The following is a 25,626-nucleotide window of genomic DNA, read 5'->3' on the forward strand; positions in this document are numbered from 1 at the left end:
TGTGAGGGGGCACTAGGCAGTGTTTCCATGTTAGCACATATCTCCTGACCTTTCTACATCCTCCCTGTGCTGGTGAAACATTACCTTTTTTTTTGGCATGAACTGCAGCTCCACGGAGACTCATAATCATAACAATCTGCAGGTAGCAGCGCTTGCCAAGAAGAAAGGAGAGGTGAGGTGAGCCAAGAAGCACATGGGGAACTCTCCACTCTCTTTCTAGCACCAAATAGGGTTGGTTCACACTGAAGGTAATTGTGATGTACCTGCAGATTGCCAGCGATCAGCAAAACGCTAGTGCCATGTCACCCTATGAGGGTGTCCTCACAACAGTGTTTCGGTTTTTAGAAAATTGAAATCTTGCTGCTTGTACCATTTTTCAGAGCAATTTTTCTTAAAGGAATGTGCAAAAACTGCACATGGTTTTAAAAATTGCTCCGTAAAATGGCTTTGCAAAATCGCAATAAATAAGCCCTTATTGCGATTGCGTTTGGAGTTTGTCTTAATACACTGTGCAATTTTCCTAATTTAGTCAGACAGATCAATTTTCTTGACATGAAATGTAATTATCAATAAAATGCAACTGCAAACACATTGCTAAAAAAAGAAATCCATCTCTAGGGAGGCGTTTTTTAATGACTGCCACTATTGAAAGCACACATAGAGGTGATCATTACCAGCATAGCACCAATGAAGAGCTAATCTGGCAGCTGGCGGTGGGCCCTAGGTGGGCCTCTCTGATCCAGAGACCCTGATGCGGTCTCTGCAGGTAGCCAGGCTACTTGTATTTTCAGGAGGTCAGCAGTGGCTACATTGCTTTTATGACCTGTATTTTAGTTTATTTTAAAGTGACATTTCATTCAGCTTGCTAGGTCTCAGCCAGACAGCTACATACTGTATTTTATTTGTAAACTTACTGCAGCAACCTAGTTGACTTGCATGACTAAGCTAAGCTAAACAGTATTACTGCTTTCTATCATAAGTTACATGCTCATTTCTGGGCTCTAGTGTTACATGATCAGTCCTGGACTCTTGTGTAAGACAGATGTGCAAACACACCCCTCCCAGAGCCTAATACACGTGTATATAAAGGAAAGGTTCTTGTGTTTGGGAACATATTTCTCACTATCTAGCTGCAATAAACTGCACGGAAAATGTCTGACTCCGAAGACAAAAAGAAAATGCAAGAACAATTTATTGCAGACATACAGAAACGGGTCAGCAAAATGACTCCAGCAGAGATGCTATTTAAGTACAAGGGGATTCTGTACTCCTCTGTCATGAGCAGTGGAAAAACAATCCAAGCTATGGAGACTTTGGAAGCCAGAAAAGATGACATCCTGATCATGACATACCCCAAATGTGGTAAGCTAAGGAAATTACAACTTTGAGTAACATCTACCATGATGCAAGCTGTTTCTCAGACCAGATTTTTACTTTGGCGTCCCTGAACCTTATGACATAGAAACCTCTCTCTCCCTCTAACTCGTTTTTTTTTTTTCAGGAATGACTGGTTGTTTGTGTTATGATGATGAATTCACACACTTCCAGCCTAGCCGCTGACATTACAGTTGTATTATTATATTATATATGTGTAAATCACTGACATCTTCTACTGCACATTACAAATTTCATAGTAATGTTATCTGTCACTAAGAGTCTGGAAGAGAGTAGGAGGCGCCCGTGGACATATATCAGTAGTTCTAATCATTCATATAGTAGTTAGAGTAAGGTACTATAGTTCCTACCTTATAGTAGTAAAACTCACTTGTAAGGTGGTGGTAAGTATTTCTCAAGTTTTATTGGGACACAATAAAACTTGAGAAATATTTACCACTAACTTACGAGTGAGTTTTACTACTATAAGGTAGGAACTATAGTACCTTACTCTAACTACTATATGAATGATTAGAACTACTGATATATGTCCAGAGGCGCCTCCTACGCTTTCCCAGTCTCCTTTACCCCTGTACAGGGGAGTGTACACTTGGAAGTCTTCCCACTGACCAATCTTTTTGGAGTTGTGACCAACCATATTATCAGAAACAAGGCCAAGTGAGGACGGCAATTCCTCACATGCGAGAAAAGTGGTTGCTTTTTTCAGCAACCCAATTTTGTGAGTATATCTCTTCTCATCATATATATACTCCGAGTGTCCCTTTGATAATACACCAGATCGGGCTCCCAGTCTACCTGTGTCCTTTTTTGTTTTTTACAAGAGCCTGCCTGTCACTAAGAGAGCTCCGAATTTAATCCCTACCATAGTCATATTTAAAGAGAAGTTTGGGTTGGAATAGTCATATACTTTGGTATTTAAGAGGGAACCAGAGTGCCCATGAGAAACCCATGCAAACATACAAACTCCATGCAGATATTGTTCTGATCTAGACTTGAGCTTGGGACCCTAGCAGTACAAGACCAGTGCTTTCCACTACCACATCATGCTGCCTATCTGTATAAGGCATGTTGGGGCTGGGTATAATTACTAGTTTGTTTATTTATATGATAAATAGGGACACCTATTAGTTTGAAAAGAATTGAGGAAAGAACAGTTTCCCCCCCACCCTTTAGTTGTGTGAGAAACTGTCATTAGTCTCAGTATGAGAACCTGCCATTAACCGGTACATCCCCTGTGGACTTCACTTCAGCGCCAGGGGTATAGATACTCATCCTGCAGTTTACAGCCTGTGCACATGCCCGCAACCAATCAAACATCAACTCTCTTTCCCGCGGCAGAGTACTGATTGGGGAATAGGAACATGTGTTCTTATTCACCAATCAGATTCCCTGTAGTGAATGATCATCCAGCATCAATGAGATGCGGATGGTCATTCACAAAAGCTAGGTTCACGGTGATCATTTGCTTAACCACTTCAGGGTTTTTTCCCTTAAAGAGAATCTGTACTCTAATATTCTTACAATAAAAAGCATACCATTCTATTTATTATTTTCTCCTGTGCCCCTCTGTGCTGTTTCTGCCACTCTCTGCTGCAATCCTGGCTTGTAATTAACAGTTTTAGGCAGTGTTTACAAACAAACTAACCAGCTTCTAATAGGCTCAGCTAAGCATAGTGTATGAGTCATTCAGAGTATGCAGGGGGCCTGCAGAGGGTGTGTATCGCTTCTACCAATCACAAGCAGCCCTGCACATTCCACACAATCAAGCTTTAGCCCGACAAACAGGACAGAGGAAAGATACATTGATTTATTACAGAGACAGTGCAGTTAGGAAAGACTGCAGTAAGCCAGAGCAGATTAGAACAGGCATAGGAACTTATAGGATAGAAGAACTAAGGCTGAAAAATTTGTTACAGAGTCTCTTTAAAAACCAAAACAATTTTCACATTTCAGCACTCCTCCCATTCATTCAGCGTTTACTTTATTGTTACTTATCACACTGAAATGATCTATATATTGTTTCTTTTTTTTTGCCACAAATTAGGCTTTCTTTGGGTGGTACTTTTTGCTATGAATAATTTTGATTTAGGTGAATGCCACCTAGGCCATGGCCTAGGGCACCACAGGAGCAAGGGCACCAAAGCAGCAGGCTAAACTGGTGCAGTATTTGAAAGCTTGCAAATTCTACAATGCAAAGAGATCGCGGTACTCTACAGCTAACCGCCTATGCAGCAGCCACCTTGCTCTCTGTGCACATTTCATTGTGGCTGGTGGCTATGGACATGGGCAGCATTGGAGATGGTGGGGGAGAGGAAGCTTCTACACTGGAGACGAGCGGAGAAATGAGTGACGCTGATGGCTGCTGCAGTGTGAAGGCAAGCTGGCTACCTATACAGAGGAAGGGAGGGGGGATAGGAGGGATTAGGGGAGTCATTTAGCTACTTATACTGGAGGGAAAGGGGGAGGGGTCATCTGGCTACCTTTACTGGGGGGTCATCAGGCTACCTATTCTGGAGGGAAGGGGGGAGGGGTCATCTCACTACCTATACTGAAGGGGGGCAGCTGGTGACAATGGCCTTGGGCAGTAAACCGTATAAATCCAGCCCTAATTGTAAAGGGAATAATAAGAAAAAAAATAAAAAAAATCATTATTTCTCAGCCATTATAGTTTTTAAAAAAATGTGCTTCGATTCATAAAGCCCACACATTTTATTTGCTCATTTGTCCCGGTTATTACAACGAACTACTTGTTGCACGCCGTGCAGTATATTCACGGCCTAGCAAAGTTCACAAAATGCACCAGGGCCATGAATACAAGTCGGCAGTGGCGTGCATTGTATTCAGCCGACGCTCGCTCCTGTGCACGCACGCGAGCGCACCACCGTTACAGCCGGTTAGTGGGGAGATGAATGAATGGGAACGCAGTTCCCATTCATAAATCGAAGTCCCCGATTCAATGAATACCGGCGTCTACGAGACGCCGGCATTCATTGTATCTTCCTGTTGTTAAGTGCCACGCATTACTTCCAATTCACGTACTTACGTACGTGAATCGGAAATGATGACGGAGGACATCTTGTGGCCAAATAGTAAATTACACCAAAATTCATTTTTATTTAACCTCCCTGGCGGTATGCCGCGCAGGAGGATTTCTCAGGCCCTGCTGGGCCGATTTGCATGCTTTTTTTTTTGCAACACGCAGCTAGCACTTTGCTAGCTGCGTGTGCAATCTGATCGCCGCCGCTACCCGCCGATTAGCCGCCGCCGCTTGCTGCGCAGGCCCCCCCCCCAGACCCCGTGCGCTGCCTGGCCAATCAGTGCCAGGCAGCGCTGAGGGGTAGATCGGAACTCCCAATGACGTCACGACGTCGATGACGTCATGCCGCCCGTAGCCATAGCGACGGGGGAAGCCCTCCAGGAAATCCCGTTCTTTGAACGGGATTTCCTGATCGGAGATCGCCAAAGGCGATCGAAGAGGGCGGGGGGATGCCGCTGCACAGCGGCTATCATGTAGCGAGCCCTGGGCTCGCTACATGATTTACAAAAAAAAACAAAAACACTGCTCTGATGCCCCCTGGCGGTTTTTAATAGACCGCCAGGGGGGTTAATAAAAATCCCCACATGGACTTTTATAATTAACTATTTCCCTTCCACACCCTCCCATAGTCAGATTAGATGGACAGCGTTTGTAAACAGCAGTTTTCAGATCTTGCCACAGATTCTCGATTGGATTTAGATCTGGACTTTGACTGGGCCATTCTAACACTTGGATATGTTTTGTTTTAAACCCTTCCATTGTTGCCCTGGCTTTATGTCTAGGGTCGTTGCCCTGCTGGAAGGTGAACCTCCGCACCAGTCTCAAGTCTTTTGCAGACTCCAAGAGGTTTTCTTCCAAGACTGCCCTGTATTTGGCTCCATCCATCTTCCCATCAACTCTGACCAGCTTCCCTGTCCCTGCTGAAGAGAAGCACCCCCAGAGCATGATGCTGCCACCACCATATTTGACAGTGGGCATGGTGTGTTCAGAGTGATGTGCAGTGTTAGTTTTCCACTACAAATAGCGTTTTGCATTTTGACCAAAAAGTTCCATTTTGGTCTCATCTGACCAGAGCACCTTCTTCCACATGTTTACTGTGCCCTCCACATGGCTTGTGGCAAACTGCAAATGGGACTTCTTATGCTTTTCTGTTAATAATGTCTTTCTTCTTGCCACTCTTCCATAAAGGCCAACTTTGTGCATTGCACGACTAATAGTTGTCCTATGGACAGATTCCCCACCTGAGCTGTAGATCTCTGCAGCTCGTCTAGAGTCACCATGGGCCTCTTGACTGCATCTCTGATTAGCACTCTCCTTGTTTGGCCTGTGAGTTTAGGTGGACGGCCTTGTCTTGGTAGGTTTACAATTGTGCCATACTCCTTCCATTTCTGAATGACCGCTTGAACAGTGCTCCGTGGGATGTTCAAGGCTTTGGAAATCTTTTTGTAGCCTAAGCCTGTTTTAAATTTCTCAATAACTTTATCCCTGACCTGTCTGGTGTGTTCTTTGGACTTCATGGTGTTGTTGCTCCCAATATTCTCTTAGACAACCTCTGAGGCTGTCACAGAGCAGCTGTATTTGCACTGACATTAGATTACACACAGGTGCACTCTATTTGGTCATTAGCACTCATCAGGCAATGTCTATGGGCAACTGACTGCACTCAGACCAAAGGGGGCTGAATAATTATGCACACCCCACTTTGCAGTTATTGATTTGTAAAAAATGTTTGGAATCATGTATGATTTTCATTCCACTTCTCACGTGTACACCACTTTGTATTGGTCTTTCACGTGGAATTCCAATAAAATTAATTCATGTTTGTGGCAGTAATGTGACAAAATGTGGAAAACTTCAAGGGGGCCGAATACATTTGCAAGCCACTGTATGTATACACATATATATGTATATACATATATATGTCTATACATGTATATATACACACATGGCTCACTTCTCTTTTTACTCTGCCTAAAAAAAGTTCAGGTGTGCTTTAAAATGAATCCCGCCCCCTGCCGACATCACGCCACGAACACTGCAGCCGCCGAACTGATTGGCCGCCGGGTCCCCAGAAGAATAATGGGGACATGGGGATCCCAGAACAAAGGTAGAAAGCCTTTGGGGGGGAAGTCTGGGTCCCGCTTCGCAGCGCTGATCATTGGCGGGACCCAGAAACAGAGAGCACATGCTTTTTTTAGGCAGCCCGACCTGAGCACTGGCTTATGGCTATTAGTTGACAAAGCGGAGCCTGTGCTCAGGTCGAGGGTTACCGCCAGGGGTTAATTGTCCCTCAGAGGGTCTCACAATCTAATCACTACCATAGTCATATGTATCATCTAATGCATATATTGCAGTGTAGGGGCAATTTTAGGGAGAAGCCAATTAACTTAGCTGTATGTTTTTGGGATGTTGGAGGAAACCCATGCAGACATGGGGAGAACATACAAACTCTGTGCAGATAGTGCTCGGGCTGGGTTTCGAACCAGTTCTACGTCCATCTTCTACGGTTGTAGACACAATGTATGGATACAAATTCAGAGTTCCAGTTCGCATAAAAGACTGCCTGACACGTGTTTCACAGCCAAAAAGCCGATTCCTCAGAGGCACACCATATACAAAACGTCAATAATGGACCCAAGGCAAAATTACCCGCAATCTGTATCCTGTGGAGAAACTGTATTCAGCGACGATTCCATGCATAGCATGGACTGCAAGAGATGCCCAGTCTTTTAGCCATAGACCTTGAACAAGCATGCGGATTGGGTAGTGTGACTGAAGTCTGAATAGATTAGCAACTGGTATCATTTAAAAGGAAACACATATGCACCTCCATATTCCTCTCACAGGTGTACTTGAAATTTACAACAGTTCTGAAGGTGTATGCAGAGCAGTGAATTGGTGCTTTGCAGGTCACCCAATCCTGACACTGATCGTTACATGTCTATTCTTTCTTCTTTACTTTGTAGTATGAGGAGCGTTGCAATAGTGCCAGTGTCCCCTCGGGTAATGCACATATCGCTAGGGTAACGTGCATTATGTATTGCAGATAGCACTCTGCACCTCCTTTTTTTTTTAAGGCGCAGATAGCCTCTATACCTTAAAAAAATAAGTCCAGAATCAAGATCCTGAACCACAGTTCTGGAGGGTGGGTCTCTTAATTCAAGATATAAAAAAAACTCCTGTTTAGCAAAAATATAATGCATTTGGGTCAGTGTTGGGTGGCAGCCAACCCCGGATGTGACCAAGCTATTTGGTCACATCCCCCAACATAACTTTCCCCCACTGGCCACAATGCATTTTATTTTAAGTAAAACCTATGTGGGTTAATAGTAGGAATGAAATGGCAGCAGGGGAGGGTTTTCAGATTTGAATAAATTCAGATTGGCTGTCTTATCTGTAATTAGCCAATCTGCAGTTTGTTGATACCTGAAGGCCTTGCCTTTTGCCCAGTAAATTGCTGCAATGATGGATAGGGGGATTGTATGTGATCACTCCTGTTAGAAAGCCCATAGAGATTTTTTCTTGTTTTTTTCTTTCATAAACTGTTTATTCTTTAAAGTTTAACATTGCACCTGTGAGCTTCATCATTGAGCCTTAAGCTGCGACGGAAGTGCAGCTTTTGGGTTGCACATGAGAGGAGCTGTAGCGACTTAGTAACATCCTCAATTGAGCTTCTGTGGAGCTTCATTAACAGCCAGGGCTGGATTTACCATAAGGCACTGTAGGCACGTTCCTACAGTTGTCAGATGATGGAAAGGCGACTTAATCACCTTCCCTAGTGCCTCCCTCCTTCCTTATGCAGAGTCTTGAGTTGATTGTAAATGAGGATACTCACCCAGCTCTCAACATTCCACTGATGAAATCTCCCTTCAGTACCTCTGGCTACCTAATGCTAAGGGACACCTGTAGCTGACACCTGATGGTTAAGGGAGAAGTGACAGCTGGGTCAGCCAACACACTTGTGGTGCGCTTCAGTGGGGGTTTGTAGATTCATGGAGGGCGAAGTATAGGGTGCCAGGACATCTGTGCCTATAGGCTCCTATGATGGAAATCCGGGCCTGTTAACAGCCTATAGAAGTGAACTACACACCCTTCTTTAGATTGCATTGATTTGAAAACCCTGGTGGAACCTCCACAGAGGGAAGCATGGAGATTCCACTGATCCCTACTCCACATGCCTTATGGAGTTATGCAGGACGCATGCAGCTTTCACAACTTTTAAGTCATTTTAAGGCGACAGTTGCATTGGCGTAGGTAATTTTTCCATTTGCTTGCTAATATCCTAAGCGAGCATTCTGTCATTCATCTTCCTCGGGGTTCATCTGTAATTAAAAATCCTTTCTTGGAAGTCTTTTTGATGAGTATAGTTTCTTGATACACTTTGAGAAGCTAAAAGCCTTGTCCCCAGTAAACATGGGAGTGCTTGGGAATTGTTGGTTGAGGTATCAGAACCAGTTTTTGCTCTTCCAGCACTTACATGTATCTGAGCTATATCACAGGGTGTGGCACACACTCGGAAATTACTGGGGTGTTGTCAAATAATTAGACACTTAAGGCTATAAATGTGTAGCTAACCCAGGAGTAGATGCAACTCTACTGTGAAGCAAATAGTATGCAATCCAGTTAAGTAGAGAAGAAGCTTCTGGCACTGTAAAGCATACTTTTTACACCATTCAATTATTAGGTATGTAAAATGAAAAGCAGTTTGAGTGTTTGATAAGTATATTCAGTTTTAATGTTGGTTTGAGGTTGATATGCTGACGCGTACATCTATAAAGGGTGCTGTGGTAATTTGGGGGCTGGGAATAGCCACTAATACAATATCAGTAAAACAAGGATTTTTGAAGTCCAAATGTGGCTCTACCCGACCATACCAGTTTCATATCCGTGCACTGTTGTAGGGGGGGGGGGGGGGGGGTCTGGTGATATTACAATCTGAAACAAAATTGGTATTATCTGCAAAACTAATGCAGCCGCAATCTTAATTTCTGCAGTACAAATGGGCTTAAATGTAGCACTAACCAAGCATAATAGAATTTTTATTTCTGTTAATTGTGGGGGTGGTGGCAAGTGGTATCTTCATAGAGGAAAACCCATGCACGTGCAACTGCGTGCGCCCCCTTCCAAACCTATACAGATAAGTGACCTGGGCAGAGCTTCCTGGACAGAGCATGGTGGTTAATGAATAGCACTCTTGCCTTGCAGTACTGGGTCCCCAGTTCATATCCCATCGCTCTGTCTCATGGAGTTTGTATGTTCTCCCTATGTCTGTGTGCCTTTTCTGGGCACTTTGGTTTCCTCTCACATCCCAAAAACATACAGATAATTAATTGTATGTTGTATTAATCGCTAGGTGTATGGGCACCTTAACCTTACATTAGTAGATCATGGCCTTTATTGACTAGTACATCTGTGAAAGGTAATATTTCCACATTTTATATTCAATGAATTTGACACTCTAACTCGTCTCTTAATCAAGGTGTTTTACTGTGTTTTAGGAACAAACTGGTCATTGGAAATACTTAATGAAATACTTACTGCAATACATAACAAAGAGCCCTCAAAAGATTTTGGAGTACTGGAATTTGGAAAACCAGAGAAATATCAGGTTAGTACCTATTACTATCTCTGAGATTGCATGTGGCCTCTACATGTGATAGTCAGATAGATAGTTCTGATTCATTATTGCCAAATTATTTTGAAGTGGGATGGAACTCTCTTTTTAAAACTATTGTACCTATTGTAAGTAGTTGTTTAACATAAATCTCCCCCCTTTTTTATCTATATAGGTACATAGAAATTAACCAGTTCCTGCAGCAGAGGCAGTATATCTATGCCCCTCTGGTGGCAATTAATGGTTCCAGGGCCATAGATGTATGTACTATATATATATATATATATATATATATATATATATATATATATATATATATATATATACATACACATACATTTAAATAACACATAAAAAGTTACATTAGGGACTCAACTTGAGGGTATATTTCTGTTATTTTTGCAAATAAGGGCTTGTAATTGGTGACAGATGCACATGAAATATTGTCACCATACATTGTACTAAGGACATATGTTAAATGTTGTAATAACCGTGACAAATAGGCAAATAAAATGTATGGATTTTATTCACAGTAGCATGTTTTATTTTAAAACTAGAGATGGCCCAAACGGAAACTTCGGTGGTTCGTGTTTGCGTGAACCGCGAACTATATGAGAGTTCGACCCACCCCCTGTACTACATCATTAGGGTCAACTTTGACCCTCTACATCACAGTAAGCAGACACAGGGTAGCCAATCAGGCTACACTCCCTCCTTGGGCCCCCCCCCCTTTATAAAAGGCAGGCAGCGTCAGCCTTTTCACTCACTCATGTAGCTGCAGTAATTAGAGAAGAAAGAGAACCTGCTGTAGACATAGGGAAATCTTAGTTAGGCTCTTAAGAAAAAGACACCGAGAGCCCAATATGATGTAGTATGCTCAGGACAATAGTGAATAATGTAATGTGAAAAGGTTATACTCACAAACAAGGGTTACCGCTGAGGCAACCACTGTGAATGCAGGTGAGGAGATTAGACCTGTCCTCACTCAGGGTTAAGAAGTCGCTATCCGTAGATAGAAGAAAGGTAGGGGTGCGTCCCCCTTCCACCAAGGGTGGACACTATAATGACTTTGATGAACAGAGGCGCCAGCAGAATAAAAACAATAATTAAAAGTTTTAAAATATGCTGGGGAGGCAATGGTGGACTTACCTCCAAAAGCAGACTAGACTACTTGTCTGACATAAATAAACACTTTATTAGTACCCCAATAGATGCAACACGTTTTGCAGGACCAAGCCCGCTTCATCAGGCAATAAAACAGGGGACAAGACAGTAGCTCTCAGGTAGCACATATAGCGCCTCTGTGAAAATAATAATGTATGGATTTTATTCACAGTAGCATGTTTTATTTTAAAACTAGAGATGGCCCAAACGGTTCACACGCAAACTTCGGTGGTTCGTGTTTGCGGTGAACCGCGAACTATATGCGATTTCGACCCACCCCCTGTACTACATCATTAGGGTCAACTTTGACCCTCTACATCACAGTAAGCAGACACAGGGTAGCCAATCAGGCTACACTCCCTCCTGGCACCCCCCCCCCTTATAAAAGGCAGGCAGCATCAGCCTTTTCACTCACTCATGTAGCTGCAGTAAATAGAGAAGGGAGAGAACCTGCTGTAGACATAGGGAAAGCTTAGTTAGGCTTTTGTTAGGCTTGTTAGCTTGCTCTTTGCTAATACTTATTGCTAAAAAACACCCCTCAACAGCTCTTTTGAGAGCTAATGTTGTTCTTGTGATCTATTCTTTTTGTGTGTGTGTGTGTGTGTGTGTGTGTGTCCCACAGACAATTGTGTTGCATACACAGCCCTGTCAGTCAGTCACATCTGGCCCTTGGCCCCTTGGTAATTCCTACTGTGCCACTGCCAGGCCCAGCACATTCAGTGACTACCTGTGTGTGTGACAGCTGCACATTTGTAATACCAATCACTGCATACCTACCTGTTCAGTGCATCTACCTACATGAGTGCACGCAGTGTTATATACCAGTCAGTCGCTGCACCTGTTCATGGTACCTGTGTGTGTGTGTGACAGCTGCACATTTGTAATACCAATCACTGCATACCTACCTGTTCAGTGCACCTACCTATGTGAGCGCACGCAGTGTTATATTATATACCAGTCACTGCACCTGTTCACAGTACCTGTGTGTTTGACAGCTGCACATTTGTAATATTAGTCATTGCATAATTGTTCACAGTACCTGTGTGACCGCACACTGTTTAATATACCAGTCCGTGCATACCTGTTAACTGCACCTGTGTGACAGCTGCACATTGAATTGTAATACCAGTCACTGCATACCTTTCACTGCACCTGTGTGACTGCACATTGTATTAGTCAAGTCAGTGCATACCTTTCACTTCATCCCCCCGATATGGACAAAACAACAGGCAGAGGCAGATGCAGACCCAGAGGCAGGCCACCCGGCAGGTCAGTTCGAGGTTGTGCTAATGTGATTTCATGTGGCCCTGGACCAAAGTATAGTGCTCAGAAGAAGGCACGTCCCATCAACTCCCAAGATTGTCAGGACGAGGTTGACTATTTAACACAGAACACCTCATCTTCAGCAGCCACCAGAGCTACTACAAGCACCACATCCATGGCCGTTTCTACGGCCGTGCGGGGCGTGCCGCCGCCCGGGGCGCTGCTGGGAGGGGGGCGCTGTGATGGAGGGGGAGCTGCAGCCGCGGGGAGGGCAGCCCGACCTCTCCCTCTCTTCCTCTCCCCGGGCCGCCCTCCGTGCGATCCCCCCTCGGAGTGCAGAGTAATGCAGCAGGGAAGCGCTATGCAAAACTACTCACCTCGTTGGCTCCAAGCGCTGCTCTCTCACCGCCAGTCTCCTCTCTGCCTACACGCTGATATACACACGCTACTTCCTGTTTAGCAGCGTGTGTGTTTATCAGCATGTAGGCAGGGAGGAGACTGGCGGTGAGAGAGCAGCGCTTGGAGCCAGCGAGGTGAGTAGTTTTGCATAGCGCTTCCCTGCTGCATTAGTCTGCACTCCGAGGGGGGATCGCACGGAGGGCGGCCCAGGGAGAGGAAGGGAGGGAGAGGTCGGGCTGCCCTCCCCGTGGCTGCGGCTCCCCCCTCCATCATGGGGGGCACCTACCTAACCTATACTGGGGCAGCTACCTATCTAACCTATCCTGGGGGGCACCTACCTAATCTAACCTATCCTGGTGGGCACCTACCTAATCTAACCTATACTGGGGGCACCTACCTAATCTAACCTATACTGGGGGTGCCTACCTATCTAACCTATCCTGGGGGGCACCTACCTATCTAACCTATCCTGGGAGGCACCTACCTAATCTAACCTATACTGGGGGCACTTACCTAATCTAACCTATACTGGGGGGCACCTACCTATCTAACCTAAACTGGGTGGCAGCTACCTATCTAACCTATCCTGGGGGGCACCTACCTAATCTAACCTATACTGGAGGGCACCTACCTAATCTAACCTATACTGGGGGCACCTTCCTATCTAACCTAAACTAGGTGGCAGCTACCTATCTAACCTATACTGGGGGCACCTACCTAATCTAACCTATACTGGGGGCACCTACCTAATCTAACCTATACTGGGGGCACCTACCTATCTAACCTATACTGGGTGGCAGCTACCTATCTAACCTATACTGGGGGCACCTACCTAATCTAACCTATACTGGGGGGCACCTACCTAATCTAACCTATACTGGGGGGCAGCTACCTAATCTATACTGGGGCAGCTACCGATCTAACCTATACTGGGGGGCACCTACCTATCTAACCTGGGGGGCAGCTACCTAATCTAACCTATACTGAGGGGGCAGCTACCTAATCTAACCTATACTGGGGGGCAGCTACCTATCTAACCTATACTGGGGGGCAGCTACCTAATCTAACCTATACTGAGGGGGCAGCTACCTAATCTAACCTATACTGGGGGGCACCTACCTATCTAACCTATACTGGGGGGCAGCTACCTATCTAACCTATACTGGGGGGCACCTACCTATCTAACCTATACTGGGGGGCAGATACCTATCTAACCTATACTGGGGGGCACCTACCTAACCTATACTGGGGGGCAGCTACCTATCTAACCTATAGTGGGAGCATTAACTTATCTAACCTGTATTGGGGGCACCTACCTACCTAGCTAGTCTATACAGGTGACAACTATACTGGCTACCTATATTAGAGGCACCTACCTAACTAACATATACTGGGGGCATCTACATATCTAACCTATGCTGGGGGCAACTATTCTGGCTACCTATATTAGAGGCACCCACCTAGCTAACCTGTACTGGGGACACCTACCTATCTAACTTATACCGGGGACGCCTGCCTATCTAACCTATACTGGGGGCAACTATACTGGCTACCTATGCTGGAGGCACCTACCTGGCTAACCTATACCGGAGGCAACTATACTGGCTCACCTATGCCTGGCTACCTATAATGGGGGGACCTATAGCTGGCTACCTATACTGGAGTACCTATTCTGGGGGAATCTATACTGAGTGCAACTAGACCTGGCTAACCTACACTGCGGGCACCCATACCTTGCTTCGGGGGGGGGCGCAATTCTTACACCCTCGCCCTGGGTGCATTTTAGCCTAGAAACTGCACTGACCACATCCGCTGCATTTGACACTTCGCAGGAGTTATTTGGTGGGGAATTCACTGATTCACAGCCATTATTGTTACAACAAGATGAAGGCGCTAAACAAGTTACACCACCTCATATGTCTCAGTTAGGCGACACTATAAACGTAAGGTGTGAGGATCAGGGCCGGATTTCTGGGAAGGCCACGGCCTAGGGCGATAAAATCAGATAAGATCAGAAGGGCGGCAGGACTTGGAGAGAGAAGAGGTTATATGTCAAAGTAAATCATCTCTTCTGCTCCCGCAGTGCAGCCAGCCAGCGCCCCGCTCTGCACTAATAGCTGAATTCCAGAGTTCCCCAATCTCTGCATCTCTCTCTCTCACACTTCTTGATGTGTTATAACAATCAGGGTCAATCATAACTGCCACCTGATGAACCAGTCCTGGTGATGGACATACAAGTGAATGTGAGAAATAAAAGGGATTTACATTACAAAGCAGATAGAGTTAAGTGCCGCTGAGTTTTAATGCAGGCATTCACAGACATCAGTGAGATCTGCTAGTTTCTTTACTTTCTCTTTTACAGCTGTAACACTGACCCCAGCAGCAGTTAATTTACACACTCTTATCTTCTAACCCTAATTTATGACTGTTTCTCTTTTGTTTTTTTCTTCCTAGCCAGCAGTGGTCTCAGTTAACCCTTTCCCGACTCATTTTCTGTCCTTCAGCTCCTACCATCTAAAACTGCAGGAATAAAAATGCTGTTTGCTTCCCTTTCATTGCTACACTGTCACTGTCACCTGAGCTGTTACCTCTATGCTAGTGTGTATGGTTTGGCATCCTGCTTTCCTGTAGCAGCAGAGCATTGTACCATCTTAGCCATCAGCAAAAGCAGAAAGTTTTGAATCAGGATGATACCATTTATTGGCTTAAAAGAAAAAGAGTAATCTTTCTGCTAATAAGCCTTTTTCAGACTTTGTTCCTGTATACTGTCAATATGTTAGAGCACACCACCATATGTACATTCAGCATTCAAAAGAGATACATACATTTTTCAGCAAATATAAATAAATGTCATTCCGATGCTTTAAAGTGGAGCTGAACTCACAGGACAGAAGGAAAACAGAGAAATGTACCATGTATGTATTTAGAGAGCCTGTCTAATTCCCCCTCATCTGTGTCTAATCACAAGTTGTAATTTGATCTCTACACTGTGTGGTTGGTGACAGCAGGCCTAGGGCACTGGAAAGTACAAATCCGGCCCAGGTGAGGGTGATGAAGTACCCGCTGTTGGTGCAGTTTTGGAGGTGTCTGATGCAAGCAAAGCTGGGGAGGATGATGATGATGATGATGATGATACAGATCTCACGTTGGTTCCCAATAGAGGAGATGACTAGAGGAACAGTTCAGAGGGGGAGTCAGAGAGGAGTAGGAGGAGACGAGTTTCTGAAAGAAGAAGGGGGAGCTCGTCATCAGAAACAGCTGGTGGCAATGCCCGGCACCATGTATCGCCACCTATGGACAGCCAGCCAACATGCCCTTCAACGTCAGCTGCTGAAGCCACCATAGTGCCAACACCACTGGGCACAGCGGTGTGGAATTTTTTGTGTGTGTCTGCCTCAGATCAGAGCAATGCCATCTGTTCTCTCTGCCACCAAAAATTGAGCCGTGGAAAGGCCAACACCCACATAGGGACAACTGCCTTATGAAGGCACATGAAGAAAAGGCACAAACCGCAATGGCAAGACCAGCTGAGGAAAAGCAGCACACAAAAGCTCTTTCTCCTTTAGGTGCATCATCTTCAGCCGCTTTCTCCCTTGCACCTTCACAATCACAGCCACCCTCCTCCACTCCGCCTCTCACCTTGAGCGGTTTCTGCTCCTCTGCCCACAGCAGCAGCCAGGTGTCCATGAGGGAAATCTTTGAGTGAAAGAAGCCAATGTCTGCCAGTATTCCCCTTGCCCGGCGTCTGACAGCTGGCTTGGCAGAACTGTTAGCTCCCCACCTGTTACCATACCAGCTGGTGGACTCTGAGACCTCCTGAAAATTTGTGGCCATTGGGACACCGCAGTGGAAGATACCAGGCCGCAATTATTTCTGAAAAAAGGCGATACCCAAACTGTACCATGAAGTTGAAAGGCAAGTGGTGTCATCTCTGGCACACAGCGTTGGGTCAAGGATCCATCTGACCACGGATGCCTGGTCTGCCAAGCACGGTCAGGGCAGGTACATTACTTACACAGCCCATTGGGTCAACCTGGTGACCGCTGGCAAGCAGGGAGTACGTGGCTGTGCAGCGGACCTAGTTGTGACACCTCCACGGCTTGCAGCCACCCGCTCTCCTTTTTCTCCTACTCCTCCTGCTACATCCTCTTCACTGTCATCCTCCACATGTACCCTATACTTACCTACATACCTACCTATACCGAAGGCCCTTATCCTGCTACCTATACTGAAGGCCCCTTTACTTACCTACCTATACTGAAGGCACATGTACCTTGCTACCTATACTGAAGGCACATGTACCTTGCTACCTATACTGAAGGCCCCTAAACCCTGCTACCTATACTGAAGGCGCATACACCTTGCTACCTATACTGAAGGCCCCTATACCCTGCTACCTATACTGAAGGCACATATACCCTGCTACCTATACTGAAGGCCCCTATACCCTGCTACCTATACTGAAGGCACATATACCTTGCTACCTATACTGAAGATCCCTATACCTTACTACTTATACTGAAGACCCCTATATTTTGCTACCTATACTGAAGGCACACATACCTTGCTACCGATACTGAAGGCTCCTATACCCTGCTACCTATACTGAAGGCCCATATACCCTGCTACCTATACTGAAGACCCCTATACCTTGCTACCTATACTGAAAGCTACCAATATTGAAGGCACATATACCTAGCTAGCTATACTGAAGGCACCTTTACCTCGCTACCTATACTGTGGGTACCTATGCCTGGGTACCTATACTGTGGGCAATTATACCATGGATCGCACAATTCTTATGTACAGGATTCGTTAGATTTGTGATTTGAAAGGTTCAAGATATTCAAGAATCTTTTTAGATACGGATTCGGATTCGAAGAAATTGTGGATTCCTCCCATCTCTAATTTTAACTTATACAACTTTACTGGGGTTACTGCATTAACGCATGCGTTCAGTAGGAATGGTGATTCTACATTAGCACAGTTAAGAGTAATTATGCTGGTTCTACAGGGTGGGCCATTTATATGGATACACCTTAATAAAATGGGAATGGTTGGTGAAATTAACTTCCTGTTTGTGGCACATTAGTATATGTGAGGGGGGAAACTTTTCAAGATGGGTGGTAACCATTTTGAAGTTGGCCATTTTGAATCCAACTTTTGTTTTTTTCGATAGGAAGAGGGTCATGTGACACATCAAACTTATTGGGAATTTCACAAGAGAAACAATGGTGTGCTTGGTTTTAATGTAACTTTATTCTTTCATGAGTTATTTACAAGTTTCTGACCATTTATAAAAAGTGTTCGATGTGCTGTCCATTGTGTTGGATTGTCAATGCATCCCTCTTCTACCACTCTTCACACACTGATAGCAACACAGCAGGAGAAATGCTAGCACAGGCTTCCAGTATTCGTAATTTCAGGTGCTGCACATCTCGTATCTTCACAGCATAGACAATTGCCTTCAGATGACCCCAAAGATAAAAGTCTAAGGGGGTCCAATCGGGAGACCTTGGGGCCATTCAACTGGCCCATGAAGATCAATCCACTTTCCAGGAAACTGTTCATCTAGGAATGCTCGGACCTGACACCCATAATGTGGTGGTGTACCATCTTGCTGGAAAAACTCAGGGAACATGCCAGCTTCAGTGCATAAAGAGGGAAACACATCATCATGTAGCAATTTTGCATATCCAGTGGCCTTGAGGTTTCCATTGATGAAGAATGGCCCCACTATCTTTGTACCACATATACCACACGATACCATCAATTTTTTTGTTCCAACAGTCTTGGAGGTATCTATCCAATGTGGGTTAGTGTCAGACCAATAACGGTGGTTTTGTTTGTTAACTTTACCATTCACATAAGTTTGCCTCATCACTGAATAAAATCTTTTGTGTAACTGAGGGTCCTGTTCCAATTTTTGTTTTGCCCATTTTGCAAATTCAGTGTGCCAATCTGGATCATCCTCGTTGAGATGCTGCAGTAGCTGTAGTTTGTAAGGGTGCCATTTGGGAGTAGCTAGTATCCGCCGAAGGGATGTTTGACTAATGGTACTCTCCAGTGACATGCGGCGAGTGCTATGCTGTGGGCTCTTGCTGAATGAAGCTAGGACAGCCACTGATGTTTCTTCATTAGTGACAGATTTCATGCGTCCACATTTTGGCAAATCCAACACTGAACCAGTTTCACGAAACTTAGCAAGCAGTTTGCTAACTGTAGCATGGGAGATGGGTGGTCTCGTGGGGGGACCCGGTTACTGTGTTCACCAGACATCAACACAATTTCTATCTGCTCCTCACGTGTTAACCTCGGCGACATGTCAATGGCTGTAAACAAAGAGAAACTTGTAAATAACTCATGAAAGAATAAATTTACATTAAAACCAAGCACACCATTGTTTTTCTTGTGAAATTCCCAATAAGTTTGATGTGTCACATGACCCTCTTCCTATCGAAAAACAAAAGTTGGATTCAAAATAGGCGATTTCAAAATGGCCACCATGGTCACCCCCCATCTTGAAAAGTTTTCCCCCTCACATACAAAAAGGTGCCACAAACAGGAAGTTAATATCACCAACCATTCCCATTGTATTAAGGTGTATCCATATAAATGGCCCACCCTGTACATTAGCAAAGTTAGGAGTAACCACGCTGATTTTAGTGGCAGCTAAGAAGTATTTAAGACAGCTTTTACAATGAAATAGGCAAATCTCCATAGTGTGTCTTGGTAAACAACTTGTACAAATGTTTGTACCTCTTGTTAAAACAGCTGGGTTCTATAGGAATAATTTGATAATGATTACTTTTTTAAAGGTGCGTACACACGCACGGCAGCAGCCAACGACGGGTCCGTCAGCACCTCCCGCTGGGCGGGTTTTCAGCAGACTGTAGTGCGTGTGTATGCACTGTCGGCGGACTGATAAGGCTGTTCCTGAACGATCCGCTTGGTGAAAACCCGACCAGCGGGAGGTGCCGACGGACCCGTCGTTGGCTGCTGTGTACGCACCTTTAGGGAACTTTAATTGTTGCTTTAACTTTGCCTTCTAATTGTTTAACACGACCCTTAACCTGTTGCCTAAACTTAATTCATTCCAACCTTTTTCATTCCTAACCTCAGCCTGTGTCCTAATCTACCATTAACCCTAAGCTATAACGATACTTCCACGTCACGTAAACCGATAACTTTAACCTGCTCCAAGCATTGGCCCAAATTATAACATTAAATCCTTCTTAACATTGTTTGACGAAATTTATCACTAGGCATGGTAGGCTTCTGCGAAAATTCACCAGTGCTGTAGAAACAGATGATTCCTTCTTCTCTTTCACTATCCCAGACATCAATGACTGCAGTTTTTGTTGGCCAGCTTCTTATTTTTCCTGAACTCTTAGCAATGCCTGACTTCCACTTTTCTTCTGTGTCTGCATCAACTATCTTTGGCTGTCCCTACCTTGGGTGAGGTGCAGGTGCCACCAGATGCATACACCCACTCCAGTTATAGAGTGCATTTTACAGATACTGCTGGAAAGTGGGCATATTCCTTCAGTGTTCTTTTTTTTCCTCTCACCCCTCCAGCACATGGATGTGGGTCAGTCAAAATCATGTCGGTAAGTCAGACAAGTAACCATCCTTTTCAAGTCAGATGTTTCTAGATACATGGCATGGCATTCATTCTCAAAATCATATGTAAGGCATACAAATTGCAGTTTCAGTCCCTTCTTCTCCCTTAGAACTTTTGCCACATGCTTTCCAAAAGACCTGGAGAAATTGGGCCTTCTTCAAGAAACATCTGTTATTGCAAAAGAAAAAATGTGTAAGTTTCCAAAAGGGCATACAGCATGTAGGTTTTTATTCTCATATTTTTGTTTCCACGAGTTCAAGGTCTTTGAGAAGGATTTTGGTTAAAAACCTACTTTAAAAAAAAGTGAAATCCTTTTCTAGTGGAGTGCATGGAATGTATCTCTTCTGGTTGCAACCTTTTCTTTTAAAATGTCTTCATAACTTCAGAATGCACATCTCCATGTCTACACCTGACCACTGACTCATGCACACACAGTCCTGGAGTGCACAGAGATGACACAGTAGTGCTCTATATTGTGGTAAAGAGACAATGGTTGTCTCGAAATGGACTGTTGATGAAGAGCTTTAGTAAAGATTAGGGATGGTCAAAATTGCCAATTTCTGACTTCGCGGAAATTCCACTTTTTGCCATTGCCGATTACCGCTACGACTTTATGCTACCGATTTCCGCATTCCGATGCTGATTTTCGTGGATATTTTCACTGACTTTAACATTGATTTTCTCAAGAAGTACAAGGTCTTTTTGAAAGATTTGTTTGCCTCTTGTTCCCACTCTTCTACTTAACATACCCTGACAATTTGGTGTTTCTAGCACCTATGGAGGTTTTGCTATTAACCTCCAAATTCGGCAGCATACTGCATATGGTAATGCGGATTTTCTGCATTTTACATTTCTGCTGAATTTAACATTGATTTTCTCAAAAAGTACAAAGTCTTTTTGAAAGATTTGTTTTGCTTTCTGTTTCCACTCTTTTACTTAAAATCCCCTGAAAATTTGGTGTTTCTAACATCTATGGGTGCTTTGCTATTAACCTGTAAAGTCGGTGGCATACTGCATATGGTAATGCAGATTTTCTGCATTTTACATTTCCGCCGACTTTAACATTGATTTTCTCAAAAAGTACAAAGTCTTTTTGAAAGATTGTTTTGCCTCTTATTTCCACTCTTTTACTTAACATACTCTGAAAATTTGGTGTTTCTAACACGTATGGGGGCTTTGCTATTAACCTGTAAAGTCAGCGGCATACTGCATATGGTAAAGCGGATTTTCTGCATTTTACCTTTCCGCCGATTTTAGTGGTTAATAGCAAAGCCCCCGTAGGTGCTAGAAACACCACATTTTCAGGGTTTGTTATGCAGAAGAGTGTAAACAAGAAAAAAACAATCTTTCAAAAAGACATTGTACTTTTTGAGAAAATCAATGTTAAAGTCGGCAGAAATTTCCGCAAAAATTTCAGCGATTTCCGTGAAAATCCGCATGCCGCACTTATATTATGTGGAAATTGCATTTTCACGAAATCCGAACAAGCATCCCCAGTAAAAATATTGATTTATGAAGAAAGGAGTACCAACATTGCATGTATAACATCTATGCCTTTTCGCACAGATCACAAGAGATCACCAGATCACAAGATCACAAGAGATCACCAGATCACCAGATCACAAGAGTTTTTTTTTGCTTTCTGTTTCCACTCTTTTACTTAAAATACCCCGAAAATTTGGTGTTTCTAACATCTATGGGTGCTTTGCTATTAACCTGTAAAGTCGGTGGCATACTGCATATGGTAATGCAGATTTTCTGCATTTTACATTTCCGCCGACTTTAACATTGATTTTCTCAAAAAGTACAAAGTCTTTTTGAAAGATTTTTTTGCCTCTTATTTCCACTCTTTTACTTAACATACTCTGAAAATTTGGTGTTTCTAACACGTATGGGGGCTTTGCTATTAACCTGTAAAGTCAGAGGCATACTGCATATGGTAAAGCGGATTTTCTGCATTTTACCTTTCCGACGATTTTAGTGGTTAATAGCAAAGCCCCCGTAGGTGCTAGAAACACCACATTTTCAGGGTTTGTTATGCAGAAGAGTGTAAACAAGAAAAAAACAATCTTTCAAAAAGACATTGTACTTTTTGAGAAAATCAATGTTAAAGTCGGCAGAAATTTCCGCAAAAATTTCAGCGATTTCCGTGAAAATCCGCATGCCGCACTTATATTATGTGGAAATTGCATTTCCACGAAATCCGAACAAGCATCCCCAGTAAAAATATTGATTTATGAAGAAAGGAGTACCAACATTGCATGTATAACATCTATGCCTATTCGCACAGATCACAAGAGATCACCAGGGTAGACATGGCAGTTCATATTCAAGGCAATCAGTTCAGTTTTGGCCTAGCAGACATCTCGGTGCACTTGCATCTTCAAGGGCTGAACTGCATTCCTTATCTGGATGATTACCTCCTTATTGCCCACTCAAAGGAATATTTACAGAGGGATGTCTCGACCTGCATCAGCCTTCTAAACCAACAGTGTTGGTGTGATGATTTGCTCAGCTGCCTGTGCAGGCAGGCAGCTTTTTGACCATTGTGTAGGTTTGCATGCTGCAGGACTCTGGAAAGAAGAGCTTCTGTTCAGTGTGGAGTGTTCAGTTTCGCAACCTAAATCGATTGTGGATTCGCAAATTTTGCGTTCTGTCTCCTCGGATTCGACATCGTTAGCTGAGTCTAAGAATGAGACAGCACTTTGGTTTTGTGAACCTGATACTGAAGCACCTTTGCTCTGTCCAGAGAAGATGTCTCTGAGCCTGCCCTGTATCATGAATAAAGACATTATGTCCACTCGCATTGACATTTGCGAGCCTGATTCTGAAGTAAGTACTGACTCTCCACCCAGTAATCTGCATGAGTCAATATTATCTTGTTTAAAATCTCCTGCAGTGTCCCTAGAGGCTCGTCTAGGTATTGCAACCATTGTTACCTGTTTCTCTGCTATTTTGGAATTGCAGTCTGGTTTGACTGCTATGGAGGAATTTCCCTGCAGTGAAACGAAACTCAGAAGGCCAGAGTTAGTTTCACTAGATATTTCTGTGTATCCCTGTCCTGATGATGAAATTCAGTCTCAGTTTATGGTGGAACCTTCCCTGGGACATCTGCCCGGTTCACAAAATAAAGTTCAAGCTTTACCCTGTAACATGGATAGTTCAGAATCCTTCTTAGGAGACTTGAAAAAGGATGTTCCTGAGGTCCTGTCTGACCTCCTGGAGATTTCCGAGTTCCTCCCAAGGGGTGCAGAACTTGTAGGAGACGTCTCCTGCTCCCCAAGTCCTTCTGAGGTGTTGCCCACTTCAGTAGGCATTGCTGCCTTGCTGGCTACCTTTTCAGCTCTGATGGAGCTTCACGCCTGTGTAGTCAATGATAATATTGCAGTCACAGAAATTTCTGAATTTGAGTCTAAACCTTTGTTTGAAAGTCCAGTGCTTGTGACCACTACTCGTGATGATTCTATGCCCGGTCCTGGTTTTGGTTTTCTCGTCTCGGACTCTAAGGTTGGCAGTTCCCCAACATGTCCTGAGGTTTCTCCTGTGCTGGTGTACCCCAATGTGCTCTGTGACCCAGAAAGTCCAAGTGTGCCTCGGTTACCAGCGTACTCAGATGCTTCCTCGGTGGAGACATGTTCTGATTTAGCCTGCCTGCTTGCATGCCCAGAAGTGGTCCCTGAAAGTCTTGATCTTGATGGGTGTCCTCGTAATTCTGAATCCGGAATTGTCATTGGTTCCATGGGAGTTCTTGGTAATTCTTCATGTGAGCCTGGTGATTGTTCTGCCCTCTTGGGATCTCTGTGGAGCTTCAAAAGGTTCTGGGAGATTCTGGGAGAAATTTTGCTTGGTACCCTGGATAAGATCAACGGTTGCTTTTGTGTTTTAAGGGACACTTCGAACAGGTATTGTGGCAAGTTTAGTATTTTCGGACGCTCCTTGGAAGGTGGTGAGTATTGTCTGAAAGGGTGTCGAAGGCTTCCTCTCTGGTATCCACAGTCCTGATGGGTGTTACGCTGAGACTTGTAGTGCTGATGGGCATGTTTCGGTGGCTTCTGTTTCCGATGAGGTCGGTTTCGGGTGGACTGACTCTGGAATTGAACCTTGTCGGGCTGTCCCGACCTTCATGAGTCTTCAGTTTGAGTCTGTTGCTAATAGCACTTTTGAGGGTCGTCTGGAATTCGACCCTGTAGGGGGGAGGGGGTACCGTGATGATTTGCTCAGCTGCCTGTGCAGGCAGGCAGCTTTTTGACCATTGTGTAGGTTTGCATGCTGCAGGACTCTGGAAAGAAGAGCTTCTATCCGTTTTGCAGCTTGTGCTTGCAGAGGAATTTGCATACGTTGTCATGCAAATTGCCTGGCCACATTCATTGGAGGCGTGTACTATAAGTACTATGTCTTTCCCACAATGCTTGGCTGGTCATAAGGAGTCTTCCTGTGAAACACTCTGGAGAGTGTCAGCCATGCTCTTTGTTTGAAGATCAGCTTAGAGTAATTCCTGGAAACTGTGCTAGGCAGATTCCATAAGTGCAGTTAGGATTGTTTATCTGTTTGTTTGTTCTGTTGCTGTTGTCCTGTCCCAGCGGTGGTCGACAGGAAATGGTTCTGATCTCTGTTCTTGGAGTATAGCTGGTGCAGCGGTTGCTACCAGCTATCTCTTCTGTTCTGTCTCCTGGGATCGCGCTAGCCACTTTTCGCTAGCGCTGTGGATCCTTCTGTTCTGTCTCCTGGGATCGCGCTAGCCACTTTTCGCTAGCGCTGTGGATCCTTCTGTTCTGTCTCCTGGGATCACGCTAGCCACTTTTCGCTAGCGCTGTGGATCCTTCTGTTCTGTCTCCTGGGATCGCGCTAGCCACTTTTCGCTAGTGCTGTGGATCCTTCTGTTCTGCTACTCTGTACCTGGATCGCACTCGCTTCGCGCTAGTGCTGTGGATCCTTCTGTTCTGTCTTCCTGGATCGCGCTAGCCACTTTCGCTAGTGCTGTGGATCCTATCTTTTGCTTGTCCCTGTTTTCGTGTGTCTGTCTTGTCTGCTACGGACGCTTGCTGGAGGCTCGGTGAGGTAACCGTTAAGCAAGCGTTCACGTCCTCTGTTTCATGTTTGTCTGTTGATGGTTAGTTAGGCGTGCTTGTC

The 25,626-nt window shown here is 44.5% G+C and overlaps 1 protein-coding gene across 1 annotated transcript in view; it reads left to right on the top strand.

Annotated features, from left to right (window-relative positions):
* The first annotated feature begins 1,098 nt into the window (after positions 1-1,098).
* LOC137504052 (sulfotransferase 6B1-like) overlaps positions 1,099-25,626 on the top strand; it is a 57,284-nt gene continuing 32,756 nt past the window's right edge. Inside the window, exons 1-2 of the mRNA XM_068231976.1 lie at positions 1,099-1,362; positions 9,931-10,040. Coding sequence (XP_068088077.1) covers positions 1,152-1,362; positions 9,931-10,040 — 321 coding nt within the window. The 5' untranslated portion in view covers positions 1,099-1,151. The remainder of the gene's footprint in view (positions 1,363-9,930; positions 10,041-25,626) is intronic.

Source organism: Hyperolius riggenbachi, chromosome 4, assembly GCF_040937935.1.
Source record: "Hyperolius riggenbachi isolate aHypRig1 chromosome 4, aHypRig1.pri, whole genome shotgun sequence".
Lineage (NCBI taxonomy): Eukaryota > Metazoa > Chordata > Amphibia > Anura > Hyperoliidae > Hyperolius > Hyperolius riggenbachi.